At 35.3% G+C, this 16,780-nt stretch overlaps 1 protein-coding gene across 1 annotated transcript; it reads right to left on the minus strand.

Moving 5' to 3' along the window:
* Positions 1-3,428: 3,428 nt before the first annotated feature.
* On the minus strand, positions 3,429-4,051 carry LOC124992536 (UMP-CMP kinase-like). Its single transcript, XM_047563414.1, has one exon. The coding sequence runs from the start codon at positions 4,048-4,050 to the stop codon at positions 3,529-3,531; it is 522 nt and encodes a 173-aa protein (XP_047419370.1). The 5' UTR covers position 4,051; the 3' UTR covers positions 3,429-3,528.
* Between the last annotated feature and the right edge of the window lie 12,729 nt (positions 4,052-16,780).

Below are 16,780 nucleotides of genomic sequence, written 5' to 3' on the forward strand. Positions count from 1 at the left end.
CCTCACACATGCCAGGCAAGTGCTCTACCACTAACCTCCAATCCCAGCTCCTAACTTCATTCTTTATCAAGATTATGTTTGGTAATTCTGGGTCCCTGGCACTTTTGGGTGACTTTAGGTTCAGCCTACCAATTTCTAGAAAAATAATAGTTTGGATTTATAGGATAGCATTGAATCTGTGGATTAATTTGAGAAGTATCTCCCTCTTTACAATATTGTGTCTCCTAATCCATGAACATGAGATGTCTTTTCTCTTGATTATCTATTTAAATCTCTTTCAGTGAGGTTTCGTAGTTTTCAGTGCACAGTAGTCTCTCCATATCATAGGTTTTGCTGTCATGGTTTCAGTTACTTGTGGTCCGAAAATATTAAGCAGAAAATTTCAGAAGTAAATAATTCATATACGTTTTAAATAACTTCTATATAGTATGTTTATCATAGTTAATTTTATTACTTACTTATTGTTCATTTTTTACTATGTCTAACTTATAAATTGAAATTTATCATAGGTAAGTATAGGAAAAAATATAGTATATGTAAAGATTTGTTGGTATCCACTGTTTCACGCATCCACTGGGGATATGGAAGCCATCCCCTAAGGGTAAGAGGGGACTTCTAATACAAATATTACACATCTTTTGTTAAATTGATTCCTAACTCCTATTTTGATGTTATTATAAATGAAATTTTCCTAATTTCATTTTAAGATTGTTCACTGCTAGTGTAGAGAATTACAATTAATGTTGGTTTTAGAATCAGAAAATGGTTTGGGAAATGTTGTCTCCTTTTCTACTTTTTTGGAAGAGTTTTTAAAGGATTTGTGTTAATTCTTTAAATATTTGGTAGAGTATACCAGTGAAGCCATTTGGTCCTGAGCTTTTCTTTGTGAAAAGTTTCTGTTATTGTTTTGGTCTTGGGGGTTGGTGTGTTCTATTGTTTTTTGGTTCATTTTTGTGGTGTTGGGGATTGAACCCAGTCCTTCACACATACTAGGAAAGCACTCTAACACTGAGCTATATCCCCAGCCTGGCAGTTTCTTAAACTAAACGGATGACCTAGCCATTTGCATTCCTGGACACTTACCACAAACAGAAAACCTGACATTCATACAAAAACCTGTGTACAAATGTTTATTGCAGCTCTATTTGTCATTTCTCAAACCTAGAAATAACTAAATGTTATTCCACAGTGAATTTCAAACCATGGTACATCTGTACAATGGAATACTGCTCAGCATTAACAAGGAATGAACTTTTAGCATACACGCACAAAACCTGGATACATCTCCAGGGAGTTATGCTGTGCAAAAACAGCCAATATGAAGGGATTACATATAGTTCCATTTGTATAACATTCTTGAAGTGCCATAATTGTAAAAATAGAGAACAAATTAGTAGCTTCCAGAGGTTAAGTAGGAGGATGAGGGAAGAAGAGAATGGTTGTTGTCTATAAAAGAGCAACAGAAGGAATTCTTGCTGAGGTGGAATTTGTTTTTCAATAGCTTTATTGAGGTAAAATTGAAGTATAATAAAATGCCCATATTTGAAGTATGTAGTTTGATCAGTTTTGACATGTATATAACCAATACAATGAATATAAAAGCATTTCCATTGCTTTTTTTAAATTTGAAGTCATGCAGACTGTGTTTCCTGCATGATTTATTACATTAGAAATCAGTCACCTTAAGATATATAAAATCCCACTCCCACATGTCAATTATTTCAAAATTAACAGGCACACTTATAAGTATCTCAGAGATCAAGGAAGAAAGCACAAGAAAAGTATATAAAAAGTGATTTAAGTGATAATAAAATCTTAAAATACCAGGATCTCTGGGATGAAATAGTACTCAGACGAACATTTATTGCTTGTATCAGAAAGAAGCTAGAATAACAATCAAATTACTTTCAAATTATGTAGTAGGAAGGAAAAAATAAGAGTAGGAGCAGAATATATGAAATAGAGAAGAAATAAAATTTGATAAAAATCAAACAAGTCTAATCAAGAAAAAAGCAAGAACACAAAAATTAATATCAGTGGAAAGGGAGCTATCAACATAACCCTAGAGATGTTAAAAATATATTAAAGTAATATTACAATTGTATGACAAAATGGTCTATATTAGAAAAGGATCCATGTGCTGCTGAGAAGAAAGTGTATTCAGTCATCTATGGATGAAATATTCTACATATGTTTGTTAAGTCTAAATTATCAATTGTATTTTTTAGTTCTATAACTTCTTTATTTAGTTTTTGTCTGGAGGATCTATCCAGTGGTGACAGAGGTATGTTAAAGTTACCCAATATTATTGTGTTGTGGTCTATTTGATTCTTGAAATCGAGAAGGGTTTGTTTGATGTACACAGATGCTCCATTGTTTGGGGCAAAATATTTGATTGTTATGTCTTGTTGATACGTAATTCCCTTAAGCAGTATGAACTGTCCTCCTTTGGCCCTTCTGACTAATTTTGGCCTAAAGTCCACTTTAGAGGATAGAATCTCCTGCTTGTTTTACATGATCCATGTGAATGATATGGTTTTTCCCATCCTTTCACACTCAGTCTGTGGATGCCTTTGCCTATGAGGTGAGTCTCTTGGAGACAGCATATTGCTGAGTCTTGTTTTTTAATCCAATCTACTAGTCTGTGTCATTTGATTGATGAGTTTAGGCCATGAATGTCCAAGATTATTATTGAGATATGATTTGTATTCCAGTCATTTGGGTTTATTTCTAGTTTTTAATTTGAATTAGTTTCTCCATTGATTCACTGTTATTTTAGTGTAGTTCCTCCCTTTGCTGGTTTTCACTTTTTTTTTGTCATTTCATCTCCATGAAATATTTTGTTGAGAATGTTCTGTAGTGCACACTTTCTAGTTGCAAATTCTTTTAACTTTTAATGGAGGGTTTTTATTTCATCTTCAAATCTGAAGCTTAATTTTGCTGGATATAGGATTCCTGGTCAGCATCCATTTCTTTCAGAGCTTGGTATATGTAATTTCAGGACTTCCTAGCTTTCAGGGTCTGGGTTGAAAAATCAGCTGAGGTCCAAACTGGTTTTTCCCCCATATGTAACCTGATATTTTTCTCTTACAGCCTTTAAAAATTCTATCTTTATTCTGTATGTTAGGCATTTTCATTATAATGTGCCTTGGTATGGGTCTGTTGTTATTTTGTACACACTTGAGGTCCTGTAAGCCTCTTATATTTGATTTTCCATTTCGTTCTTTAGGTTTGGGAAATTTTCTGATATTAATTCATTGAGAAGATTGTGTATTCCTTTGGTTTGTATCTCTGTGCCTTCATCCATGCTGATAAATCTTAAATTTGGTCTTTTCACATTATCCCATAATTCTTGAAAGTTCTGTTCATGGTTTCTTACCATAAAAATTTACTTTGTCTTACTATGTATTTTCTAGTCATTAATTGAGATGTGATTTTGAAGATTAAAATTGCCTTTGAAAGGGGTTGTAATAGCAGCTATCAAAGCAATATTCAAGCATGATTTCAAGGATGCTTCCAGATTTAGAGTTAGCCTTCTTTGTCAAAGATCTTCACAACTTCATCAAAAACTTCATCAACAGATTTAGAAGCATCTATTTTCTTGACTTTCCCCACCTCTTCATATAAGTGAATAATTGGCTTTGTTGACTGTAGGTAAGTCTGAATTCTCTTTTCCAAGCTCTCTCTGTTGTCATCACTCCTACCACTACTCTTTCCCCTCTCAAGACATCGTTCGATACAGATCTCATTATTACAGTCAAAAAACAGAACAAAAGATACATCTGCCTTCCCATCCACAGTCTTGTTCCAACCTTGAAGATTGTCTTGATTTCTTGGAAACCCATCAATCAAGAACTTATTCTTCTCAGCATTGGCAGCCATTGTTTGATCCATTTCCCTCTTTAATAAACTGATGGTTATTTCAACTGGTACAATCTTTCCATCTTTAATGTACTTTTCAATGAGTTCAACATACTGTGAATCTGGGTTCTTCCTTTCATCACAGAGAAGTTCTCCTGCAGAGAGGTGTGTGTAGCCATATTTCTCCATGCCGGGCCTTCTCCCAGTCCACTTGTGACACGCATCCAGTCCCCAAAATGCAGGGAAAAGGGGGCGCAGAACTAAGCACCCCGGGCAGCCCCTGTGGTGGGCGACCACGCGCCGGCGCCCCTAGCCGCTGCCACGCGGGCCTGATTTCATTTCTTATACCATCCTTACTTCACAGATCAGTTTAAGTATGTACATTCTAACCCCTTTCTCTGACATTTCTTCCACTGTGGTATTGATGGATTCTATTACTGGAGTATCTTCATTTGTTTGGGGTTATTTTTTTTCCCTTGTTTTTTCATGTTGTTTGTGTGTCTATCCATCTAACAATATGAATCTGAGGCAGTAGAGTTTCTACCCTGTGGACTTATAGTGTCCCTGAAGGTTTCCAGTAACTCACTATTTAGGGGGAGACAAGTAATAACAATAACCAATGCAAACAATTTATAGCATTAAACCAAATAGTTCCTACTATGATGTCTACGATATTAATTATCACAATAAGCAAAAATGATATAATCAGTTATTGCCTATGATAAAAACATCAAGTTTGCAAAAGGGTTTATAATTTCAAATGGTGTACAGAGAGAGGGCAGAAGTGATATAGGATGTGATGAGGGAGGAGGAGAGAAGGAGAAAAAAATAAAGAAAGAATAAAAGAGAACAGTAAAGATTCTTAGAAGAAAGGAGAGAATCGGGGAAAAAAACAGGAGAAAAATAGATATAAAGTAAAAATTTTAAAAATTAAAAACAAAAATAAAAGAATACAAAACTAAAATATACTAATCAAACATCCTAGTTCACAAAAAACTAATCCATGAAAAGTAACTGGCTTCAAAATTGTTAGAAATTAGGAAAAAAAATATAAATATGTATAAATGTCCATGTACCATCAAGGTCACAAGTAAACAGAGAAAAAGAATTTTTAAAAATCTTGATGACAAATTAGAGAATTCTTTTTGTTGGAGTTCAAAAGATTCTCAGCAGTTTTAGGTGGGGCCTTCTGGAGTGTGAGACTCCACCCTCTGGACTACTGGAGTGAGACAGGTAATCCCACAGATGGAGTTTCTGGAGGCAGGGTTAGGCTTAGGTTTGCTCCAGACTCTTTGCTGAAAGCCAATTGGTTTAGAGATTTTAAATCAATGCACCTCCAGTGCCCAGTACTTGCTGGTTCACGCTGGAAGATGTACCCCCAGGGATTTCCCCTGGATTCCACTTGTGTGGTGGGGCACCCAATTCTTAGCCCCCACCTCATCCTTGGATCCCACATTTGGTCTCAGGTTCAGTCTCTAAACAATCTCTCCCAACCCTGACCATCCAAGTTCCCGACCAGATGTGTCTCTTCTAGCTGGTCCTGCAACAGACTGGAGGGAAAGGGGTAGAACCAAGTGGGTTTCCACAACCAGTTGTCCCCTGTGTAAACCTCTCTCAACATTTGATTTTTCCCTGGTCACTTAAGCACACTCCATGTCATGCAGTGTGTTTACTTAGCCTGTATTTGGGGCCAAACTCAGATTTGCCAGGAATCAGCCTCCTCAGTTGCTGGTCCCTGTGCAGTAGCTGCAAAATGGTTCCTTCTTTTTTCCTTCGCATGTCACTTGGAGAAATGGCAGCTTCTTTCCCCACACACAGATATCATGCAGTGAGTCTTTCCTTGATCTCTAAAGTCTCCGTATTCAGACACACATCAGGCTTCCCCTAAATGCAGGTTCCTTTAATTCCCTTATCCTTCCACTATGCTCATGGAGGGACCAATCTGGTTAGTGTTTCTGGCCAGGCTGTGGTAGTAGCTGTGGCGCTGGGGATTTCTTCCTTATTTTATTATATCTAACATCCTGAGCCCCCGATCTGCTTTAAATATCCAGTTTTTAATTACAGGTTTTTTTTTTGTTGTTGTTCACCCACTTTGCTGAGAAGCTTCATGTCTGCTTTCTTGGTTTCACTCCATAGAGCAGCCAGGAAAGCCTAGGTGGAAATTTTCTGTATCTTGATTCTATCGATGCCAGAATCCTCATTGGGATAATGTTCTATGGTTTTACAAGATATTATTAATGGGGGAAACTGTTTAATGCATTTAAGAGATCTCTTGTTATTATTTCTTAGGACTGCATATGAATGCACAATTATTTTAAAGTAAAAAAATATTGGCAAATGAAGAGGAGGTTAGTAGAGTTAGAATAAATGTGTTAATTCCATGTCAGGGGGAAAAAGTTCTTTTAAAAACTGATTTTTAAAAAGTTCTTTTAAAACTGATTCAGAAGTCAATACTTAATACCTCTTTTTACCCCCTCCCTCCAACTACCTATCCTTAGTAGGCATTTTACTAATTATAAACATCTTCCCCAGTAAAATAATGCAATTTAAATTATTTAATCATTGAGCAAAATGTGACTAGTATAATAAAAACCCAGTATCCCATGTAACTCACTGCATTATTGTCACTGTTTTTAAATTCACAGCTCATATCTAATAAAAGATTTCTGGAAAGACAGGGAATGTTAAGCAAGAATGTCTATATTTTCTTAAATTTGGTTTGTATGTGCTATTTAAATTTCTCACTGTCACAGATTATCAAATTATACTGAGGATGAAGCCTTAATAAATATCCTAGTAACATATCACTGTTTCAATTATTTTCCTTAGTCTCTATATCACTTATTAAATATGATAATTTACTGGTGCTATGATTTTAATGTGACCCCCCCAAAGTTCATGTGTTATAAATTTAATCTCTAATGCAACAGAGTAAGAGGTGATCAAACTAGTGTCGTTACCATGGGAGTGGGTTAGTTATAAGTGGACTTCAGCTGTCACTGAACTTGATTTTAAGTTCTCTCTTGCTCTCTCATACATTTTCTTTTGCCCTTCTACTTTTTACCATGAAATAACACAGCAAGAATGGCATCACCAGTCATAAGCCCCTCAACCTTGCACTTGCCAATCTCCAGGACTATAAAAAAAATTTCTATTTTTTATAAATTAGCCAGTCTGTGGTATTATTAGAGCAACACAAAACAGATCAAGACAATTAGTAATTTCTTAATGGTCATGTTTTTGGCCCCAAAGATTTTTTTCCATGCTGATATGATCATCTTTAAGAAGTTTATTTTAAGTAAAATATGAATTTTTTTACTTTGTTCCTTTATTTTTTTGGATAATTGTGTGTCACAATTTACAAAGGAAGATCAGGACAATAGTCTAAAACCTGATGCTTCAGTTTGGTTTTTGTCCTCCAATTATACTATTTAAGTCCTTAGCAACCTCCACCTTGCCAAACCAAAAGTCATCTCTCAGATCTTTTCTAACAAGGTCATTTTGTCCTTGAAAGACTTTCTTCACTTGCCCTTTTGGACACCACTTTCTCTTTTATTCTGTCTCATTAGTCAAATCTTCAGTTTCTTGTTCTTCCTCTTCCACTTGAGGTTTTAAAAACATCAGAGGCCACTTCTCTTCCCTTATCCATATTTTTCTCCCAAAGTAATCTCATCCAGTCTTTATAAATCCATCTTTAAATATCACCCATACTCAGTCTCCCAAACTTACTTTCAGCTTCCACTTCTCCCCTGAGATTCAAGTCACATATAAAAGAGCCTACTAGATCTCTGTACTCATATACCATATATGCATCTCCAACTAAACAGAAACAAAACATCCTCATTTCCCTACCCCAACAACTACTTCTCTCCCATGGTGATTCCTTCTCCTAAAAGGTGCTTCCATGTATTCAGATGCACTGACCTGAAACCCAGTAATCACTATCCATGCTCTTTTTCTTTCTCTCACTCACCACATCCATCCTTCAGTAGTTGTCAGGTAAGCCAATAATATTCCTGCCTCAGGTTCTTTCCATGCAACACCACTCCCCTTTTTCCTCCCTCAAATGATTCAACTATGTTCTTTCTTCTAACTGCACCACTTAGGTCTCTCTCAAATATTACCTTCCCAGAGAAGCTTTTACTGGCTTTCCCAACTAAAAATGTAACTATCTCCCATTAGATTCCCCACACCTTTGTGTCCTTTTTTTGTCTTCAAAGTTTCTATCACTATCTGACACAATACTATACATTTATGTATGTGTATACTATCCATTTCCCATTCCAGACCTCTAGGGTGGAAGAAATGCCATCTGGTTCACTTAGAACAACATGGTATATCAAAGAAACTCAAATCAATAAGACCATTCCTTCCTTAATTCACATATATCTACCTTTGCGATTCTGCTCGTGTATTCTCTCCTGTGACAGACTCACTGAACTTTGATTCTGAAGTCTTTCATCAAGAGTAGAAAATTTGGGCTGGGGAGATAGCTCAGTCGGTGGAGTGCTTGCCTTGTAAGCACAAGGCCCTGAGTTCGATCCCCAGCACCAAAAAAAAAAAAAAAAAAAAAAGAGTAGAAAATTTTCACACATATTATCTTTGAATATTATCTCTTGCTCATTCTGTCTTTATCTTCTGAAACTCCTATTAGATTCATAAGAGACTTCTGTACTATTCCCCCATATCTTTTTTTTCCCCATATTAAGCAGGTTTTATTTAAAGATAATAATACAGACTTCTCCTGGGAGGAAGAAGGGGGCCATGGCTGATGTTCTGAAGTCCCCAGAAGTGAGTGCACCCTACATCTTTTATAGGTTAAGGTGTCTTTTGTTCTCCAGTTCTCTCCCCCCTTTTCTCTCCTTCCTGCCTACCTGACTAGGCCTGGTTTTGCATTCAGTGAAAAGCCATGGGCAGGGGGAGGGCCAAGGTAATTCAGGCAGGTAAGGGCCCAGGGGGCATTAATTAGCAGCTCCATGTTTGCAGTCCTTGATAAAGGCAGGTAAATTTGGTAATCAATGGGCTCTGGAGATCCTTGACATTCCATTCTTCCAGGGGCAGTCTCCAACTTCCAGAGGCAGATGGTTTCCATGGCTTCATTTCCTCGATTTGACCCAATCCCCTATTTCTACACTAACTACCCATCCTTAATTCTGGCTTCATTCCCCCCTTTTGCTTTAGGAACTCCTTACTGCTGTAAGGAAAAGGGGGCGCCAATAGTTCTGGCTTCTTCAAGCTGGAAGCAGGCAGCGTGGGGCAAGCAGTTTGGAGTTCCCTTTTAAAAATCGGGTCAATTGAGGGGTCCAAGGTAGAAGTCTGGTTGGGGAAGAGCAGGTTGTAAAGTCATCTGGGGGTGGGTGCTTCCTTTTATTTAACTGGAGTCTGTATTAGTATTGGAAGTTACCACTATCTGTTCTATAGGTGATGGCTTATTATCATGTTACTAGGTTGTGCATTCTTGAGGCAGCTACTTCATTACAGACAAGTTTAGTTTGGATAATAGCAGCTTGATAAATTTCCTGCCTTAAAAACTTGTATACCTTGGCGTAAATCTCGGCAGGACCTCCAAATCTGATACCACCATTTAACGGTGACGAGTTTTGCTCCTTCTAATGTTGAAGTTTGAACACTAGAGAAGCACGCCAAGGCAAGCATATTAAGCAGGTTTTATTTAAAGGTAATAATACAGACTTCTCCCAGGAGGAAGAAGGGGGCCATGGTTGATGTTCTAAAGTCCCTCCCCTTCTATCTTAAACTAACTTTTTCTCTGGGTAATTTCCTAATATATCTCAATTTTTGATCTCTCTTTAGCTGCTATTTTCCATGTTTGCTGCAGTTGTTAATTATTATTTCAATGACCATATTTTTCATTTCTTGAAGTTATATTTGGTTATTTTCAAATATGCTTGGTGTTTAGGAATTGTTTATCCATCATATTGTAAACTCCTTCTATTAAGTCTTTAATATCAAATGACTTTTTATCTTGGTAGTTCTACCATCTAAAATTTTCAAGGGTTTAACATGCAATATAATCATCTTCTTCTCACTCATAGTGTATTAAACTCAAACCCCAAAACTTCATGAGAAAAGGATTATACTTGGGTGCTCTTAGGACAAACTAACCCCCCTCCATCCTAAGCCTGGGTTTAGATAGAAAAGCTTCCTTGTCTTCAACCTACACATGTAGATAGATTCTCTTCCCTTGTCAACATTTCAAAGAGAGTATATAACTCTTCAAGAATCATGGCTTATGAAGAATTCTCAGTTCCAAGGTATCATCATCTATCATCTCTTATTCCTGCACAGTCACTAAAGTTTTAAGAGTAGCAAACTTCTCATGCCTGCATTGACATTAGCTCATCATGCTCTTACAACTCTTAAGGGGCAATTCACTTTTCTTTTTTAGCCCACAGGAACTTCCCATGCTATTTTGTGATCCCAGATGAACATTACAAAAAGATATTTGTAACAGTGTGTTCAGTATTTTTTTATCTAAGTACTTGTAATAACAGAACATTTAAGTTAAATAGCACCCTCTTCATATTGCCATAGTGTTAGTTCTGTTCCTTTATATTTAAATCCAAAAAGGTTAAAAGATACCTATGTTTATCAAACAGTATCTAATATTTATAAAATTTTTTAAAAGGATATGCTTTTTAATCCAACATAAAGTTGGAAAATGAGCTGATTCTTCTTTATCAGTCATCAAACAGAAAATCACAAATAGCCCTTATATCTATATATATTTGAATAAACTCAAGATGTGCTGCTACAGAGGACAACATGAACATAAGAAACCTCTTCACCAAAGTCACCAAAGTATATTACAAACACACAAATTAATCCTCTGGGTTTTTTTTTATTATTTTACAGCACAACATTAATTAATCCTACAATGTACCTATAAATTAGGTTTGTACATATAAATATGTTTTACCACTTATAAGTAGAAAAACTTACTTGTGAATGTGACTATGATTATTCTATAAGTCAGTGATAAATACAGAATCAAGATTTCTATTTTCTTGTATAATTTTTAATACTCAATAATCAAGAAAAGCTAAATTCTAAACATTTTCTATTAAAGTATAAGTTTTGGCTAATTAGCATTTTTATACATATAGATATTTCAAAATCTAGACTTTTCTATTCTTTAAAATATTTTAGAACAAAAGAATAAAAGAAATTATTAAATTCTAACCTCCTTTAAATTTTTCCTACTTCATCTTTTCTATTTTCCTTCCTAAATCAAAGACATGAGGAATCTGAAAGTCATATCTTCTTTATTCTCTATATATTTTTGAATTTTTTTAAATACACAATTTTTCAAAGAAAACCATGGATACCTAAACAAATTTCACTTTAGTTACACAATTCAGGAAACCATAAATTTCTCCACTTTAAAATACAGTTATCAGTTAAATCAGCTAATAAGGAAATAAAGGTATAAAAATGATGAGGAACTTAAATGCCAAGTAGAAAGTAATGCTTAATAATAAATAATTTTATCCAAAGCATTATTATTTGTCAAAATTTCCAACTAAGTATGTCTTCTTCTAAACACACACAACAGAAAAATCTCAAAGGCTTTTTTCTACTTTTAATAGTTAATACTACATCACTAAGAGAAATTATACTAGATAAATGCACCTGCTACAGCTCTGCCTGTTTTTCCTCTGGGACCTTAATCTACCTGGAATATATCATTATTTTAGCAGGGAAGGAAAAAAGTTTTTAGTTTTGGATTTTTTTTCCTTTTTGTGATGTATTTTAACTAACAGCTAAAAAGCAAAGGTTTTATGACAAATACTTATTTGTCATTAACTTTATTTTCAATTTCATTCATTCATTTCAAATATTTTTTGTTGTTTCATGAAGGTTTAAAAGTTAATAATAAAATTCTTTTTGAATATTCTAGGGTTAAATATTTTAACTTCCAAGTAAAATAAAATAAATATAACAATTAATATTCCTATCTTTATATAACAGGATTCAAATAGAAAATCCAAAGCTGTTGACCTCATTATCAATTACAATGGAGATTTAAAGACTTACCCTCAGAAAGACACTTTTTGGTCAATCTATTAAACAGCATGAGATGACACAAGACAAACCAGTGTTGTCATACTGTGACCCAATCTCTAATTTATAGGTGATGTAACTGCATTCTGGTTATACAACATTCAAGATCACCACACAGTAAAATCAGCCAGGCAAAGGAGATACTATTTCAGATGTTTTATTCCCAGTCTCCCATTTGCTTAATCATATTATGCAGCTCTCTAAACTCACTACTGTGGAACAACCGATTTAGCCAAGTTGGACTATATGAGTTATTCTACATTAGTAAATTTTCCATATCCCTGGAGCTTAGCTATTTAAATACCAAAACTTTAAAACAGTTATTTGATTCTTTTAGTAGAAATCTTCCTAGAGATGTGCCACAACATTGGTAGCAATGGCAGCTCCTCTGGGCATGAGGGATGCCAGCAACACCCCCTGGAGACTTCTGCAGTCAGCCAGCCCCTGCACCAAGGTAACCCTGTGCAACTGAAAGGCAGTGATCAAAAAATGCAGACATATTAGAAGAAGAGATGTAACAGGACTTGGGGGAGTGTGTTATGTAGGTACTAGAGAAATATAACAAAAAAGGGCATGGCAGTCCATATCAAGAAGGAGTTAGGTAAGAAGTACAACCCCCTTCAGCACAGTATCTTGGGAAGGAATATCAGTAGTTTATATTGCACATGAAATCAAACGCTCATCTACCTCTGCCTGAGTCCAGTGGCCATTCTTCTGTTCAAATCTGGTTAAAAGCATGGACTATGCCACACACCCAGTGACCCATCCAAAGAAAGGATTGCAATCTCAATTCGAAATACCAGAGACTGAAATCTTCAGCCTTGCAGAGGGAACACCTCAGTTTTGTTTTGTTTTTAGTACTGAGGATTGACTCCAGTGGTGCTTAATCACCGAGCCACATCCCAGCCCTTTTTTATATTTTATTTTGAGAGAAAGTCTCGCCAAGTTGCTCAGGACCTTGCTAAATTGCTGACGCTGGCTTTGAACTTATGATTCTCCTGCCTCAGCTTCCTGAGCTGCTGGGATTATAGGAGTGCCCACCATGCCCGGCAGGGCAGTCTTTGTACTAGTGTGTGTTATGAAACAACTGACAAAACACCTTACATTTGTATAAAACAGCTTATATTTACATTTATTTTCTAGTCTATATTTCTCTGCCTTATTTTTTTTTTTCCTCTTAATCCATTCCTGTAAAAAATAAACCTGTGGTGGTGGTTTATTTATTTATTTTTTTCATTAGGCCCTGGGTTGGATCCCTAGCACTAGAAGAAAGAAAAGGCAGGAAGGAAGGAAGGGAGGGAGGGAAGGAGGGAGGAAACCAACTGGAGTGTATTTTTTAAAAAGAAAAAGTAACCTTCCTAAAGTGTAAAAGGCACAACTTCAAATTCCTTGTATGTTTCAGTGCAAAAATTTGGACATTCTTGATCTTTGTTTAGATACCAGGTCAGGTGCTTCATGAATATTTTTCTGTTATGCTACTTATCTTCCTTGTGTTAATTTTGAATTCTTCTGTGAACTCTGCCATTTTATTGTATTAATTAAATCTCTACTTCATTGTTGGAAGAATGAAGAAAATAGCAACACAGTGGTAGAAGCAGATGAGTTTAAAATGGCAGAGGAAAGAATTCATTATTTGTTTTCCAGATTTCTTAAAGATCATTTCTACCAGTTATAGTACAATAATACCAGTGAGGTCTTTTTAAATGGACTTTATGTTCACACACTATTGAAATCGCCATCACTGAGTCAAGTTAGATACATAGATCCTTGGCCTCCACTTTAAGAGCCCAGGTTCCAATACTTTTTGGGCTCCCACTGTTATTTCTTATTGCTGTACATATGTAATTATCAAGTAATTGTCCTATCTTTGATATTCTATTCAACTTATTAAAGCTTATTTTTGATATAGGAGATTAAACTCAAGGATACTCTATCACTGAGCTATATCCCCAGATCATTTTTTTTTTTTCATTTTGAGACAGGATCTTGCTAAATTGCTGAAGCTGGTCTTAAATTTGAGATCCTCCTGCCTCAGCTTCCTGATTTGCTGGGATTACAGGTATGTACCCACATCTGGCTTCAACAAATATAAGCTAATTTTTTAAAATATGGCAAATAATTTTATAGAAACTCCAAAGGAAGATTTGAGGAATTCTCCTATTACCAGTTATGTTAGCCAGCATGAACTAATTCATCCATGCAGGGTCTTTTTTCTGTTTGCCTTTTCTTTTTTTTTTTTTTTTTTTTTGTCTTTTCTTTTTTAGAACTGGGGATTGAACCCAGGGCTTTGTGAATGTGAGGCAAGTGCCTGCCACTGAGTTACATCCCAGCACAGCCTCAGAATTCTTGATAGTTCTGGTTTCTGGGTAAATGACCTCTGGAAAGTCTATAAAAATTCTGAAATGCTATATTTGTCTTTAAATCTGTTCTATGTGAAATCATATAAATATTTCTCAAAATAAAAGGCCTACAATCAGTTTAGGGGCCTAACCTGAGCTTAAGAAGCATTCTAAACCAGTGCTTTACTGTACATGTAAATCATTTGGTAATACTGTGAAAAACAAAGATTTTGATGTAGTAGGTCTGAGGTTGGGCCCAAGATTCTGTATTCCTCATAAAGTGGCAGGTGATTCTTCTGGTCCCACATAGTATTGTATGAGTAGCAAGGATCCAGTGCACATTTCTTTTTTTTTTTTTTTTTTTTTTCCTCTCTCTCTCTCTCTCCTTCTATTTCTAAATTCTCTTATTCCCTTGCTTTTTACTTTTCTTGTGTTATCCTTTTTCTTGCTCTAAGTCTGCCAAGAGTAACCATAGTAACTACTTAGCTCTGTAGATAGCCCTTAGAGCTATGAAGACTCCTCAATCCATAACATAGGCTATAAAAATTATAGTGCAGAAGATCAAAACACAATAGTCTTCAACTTTTTTTAAATGTGACCAACAATAATATAGTCAATATAGATGATGTGATTTTTTAGGATGTTGTTATTTTGGTATATTTCTTAGAAACTGAATAAAATTTTTCCTTAGGTTGTGATTCAAAAAAACTTAAGATATTAAATTTCTTAATTGGAAGTCAGAACTTGTTAGCCATATTAAGATTCAGTAACATTCCCATGAACTGAATTGCTAATTATGAAGAGAATGATGCTTCTTGTGCTAATCCTTATAACTTGTTAATATAATGTCTTTTTTTAGCCTACTATAAAATTATAAGAAAATTACTCTCAAGTATTCCCAATCCTCAAGAAGTCAGCTTCCTAATGAACTAACATTAGAACTATATATGCTTTATGACCTTATACAAATTTCACTTATAGTTGTGTTACACTGGGTTCTATCAAATGACTCATAAGTCTCATAGGATTTGCTAGATGTAGAATGAGCCTTTTAACATAATAAACACATTCATAGAGGAACAGAAACATTCTTTTTTTGGGAGGGTGAGGGGTACCAGGGATTGAATTTCAACCACTGAACCACATCCCCAGTCCTATTTTGTATTTTATTTACCAACAGGGTCTCACTGAGTTGCTTAGTGCCTTGCTTTTGCTGAGGATGGCTTTGAACTCGTGATCCTCCTGCCTCAGCCTCCTGAGCTGCTGGGATTACAGGCATGTGCCTCTGCACTGGCAAAACATTCTTATAAAAAGACTCTAATATCTCCATGTGCCTACCCCACAAAAGCAGTCTCATTTTATAGTGGTAAAACCTAAAAGCATAATCAGAGTACACAAATAAGTGAATACACTGCAAATAAAATGTAAAACTCCTAACTTTAAAATGCATCTTATAGCTATTACACATTAGAGGTTGAACATTGTTAAACCTCCTTTTAGGTACAGGAATTAATTCTTTAAATAAAAATTATATAAAATAGCTGGTTTTCCCATAATGCTTAGAAATATGGCTTATATAATGTTAGTTTCTTGCCAATATAGTTAACGGCAATGTAAGTGGAATTTAATTCTGTGTTGCAGTTTTCTCACAAGGAAATTAAAGCAGACTATTCTACTCCATCAAGCCAGACAATAGTGCATTCTAGTGGTCAAAGGAGGCCATAGTCAGAAATGTCTTAGGGACTCCAGTCTAAAATCAGAACATCTCAGAACATCTAAAGTCTAGGAGCTAATAATATTATAAATATTATATGAACTGTTATAGTATCAAAGAAATTTTTCATTCAAGGTTGAGATGATAATATTAAAATAAAAATATTACCCAAAAGCTCCAGTCACCACTCCAGTTATGTAAATTTGGTCCCTGTTTTTTAGCCGACACTATATTACTCTCATCCACAGTTGGACTAGGATTTTCCTCTGTCTCCTCCTGTAACTCGGTGGCAAGGCCTGCATCCCCTTCATTTGCTGCCTGGAAACAAGTATCAAACAATTCCAATTACTTATTGAGAAATATCTATTTTAAAAATAATTAATGTTCAAAACAAACTATTATTTAAAGGAAAATATTCAAACTTTTAGAAGGTAGAACTTAATGCTTTTGCTTCTATAGTTTATCACTTACATATACAACAATCTTCAACTACTACTATTTGTTAGTAGTTTAGTTGGCACTAGGGATACAAAGATGAATAAAACAAAGACCTTAGCTTCCAAAGTTTACAGTCTCCTAGAACATCAAAAGTAAAACTACAATTCAGTGGGAGTGTCAGTTGGTACGACCACTTTGGAGAACAATCTGCAATACCAATCTGCAATACCCAGTCGTTTCTAAGATAGGCATATACTACAACCCACCAATTTAATATGTACATGCAGTACAGGATGTTTATTAACACAAAAGTGGAAACTTCACTGTTCATTGATAGAGAAAATAA

Source organism: Sciurus carolinensis, chromosome 9, assembly GCF_902686445.1.
Source record: "Sciurus carolinensis chromosome 9, mSciCar1.2, whole genome shotgun sequence".
NCBI classification, from domain to species: Eukaryota; Metazoa; Chordata; class Mammalia; order Rodentia; family Sciuridae; genus Sciurus; species Sciurus carolinensis.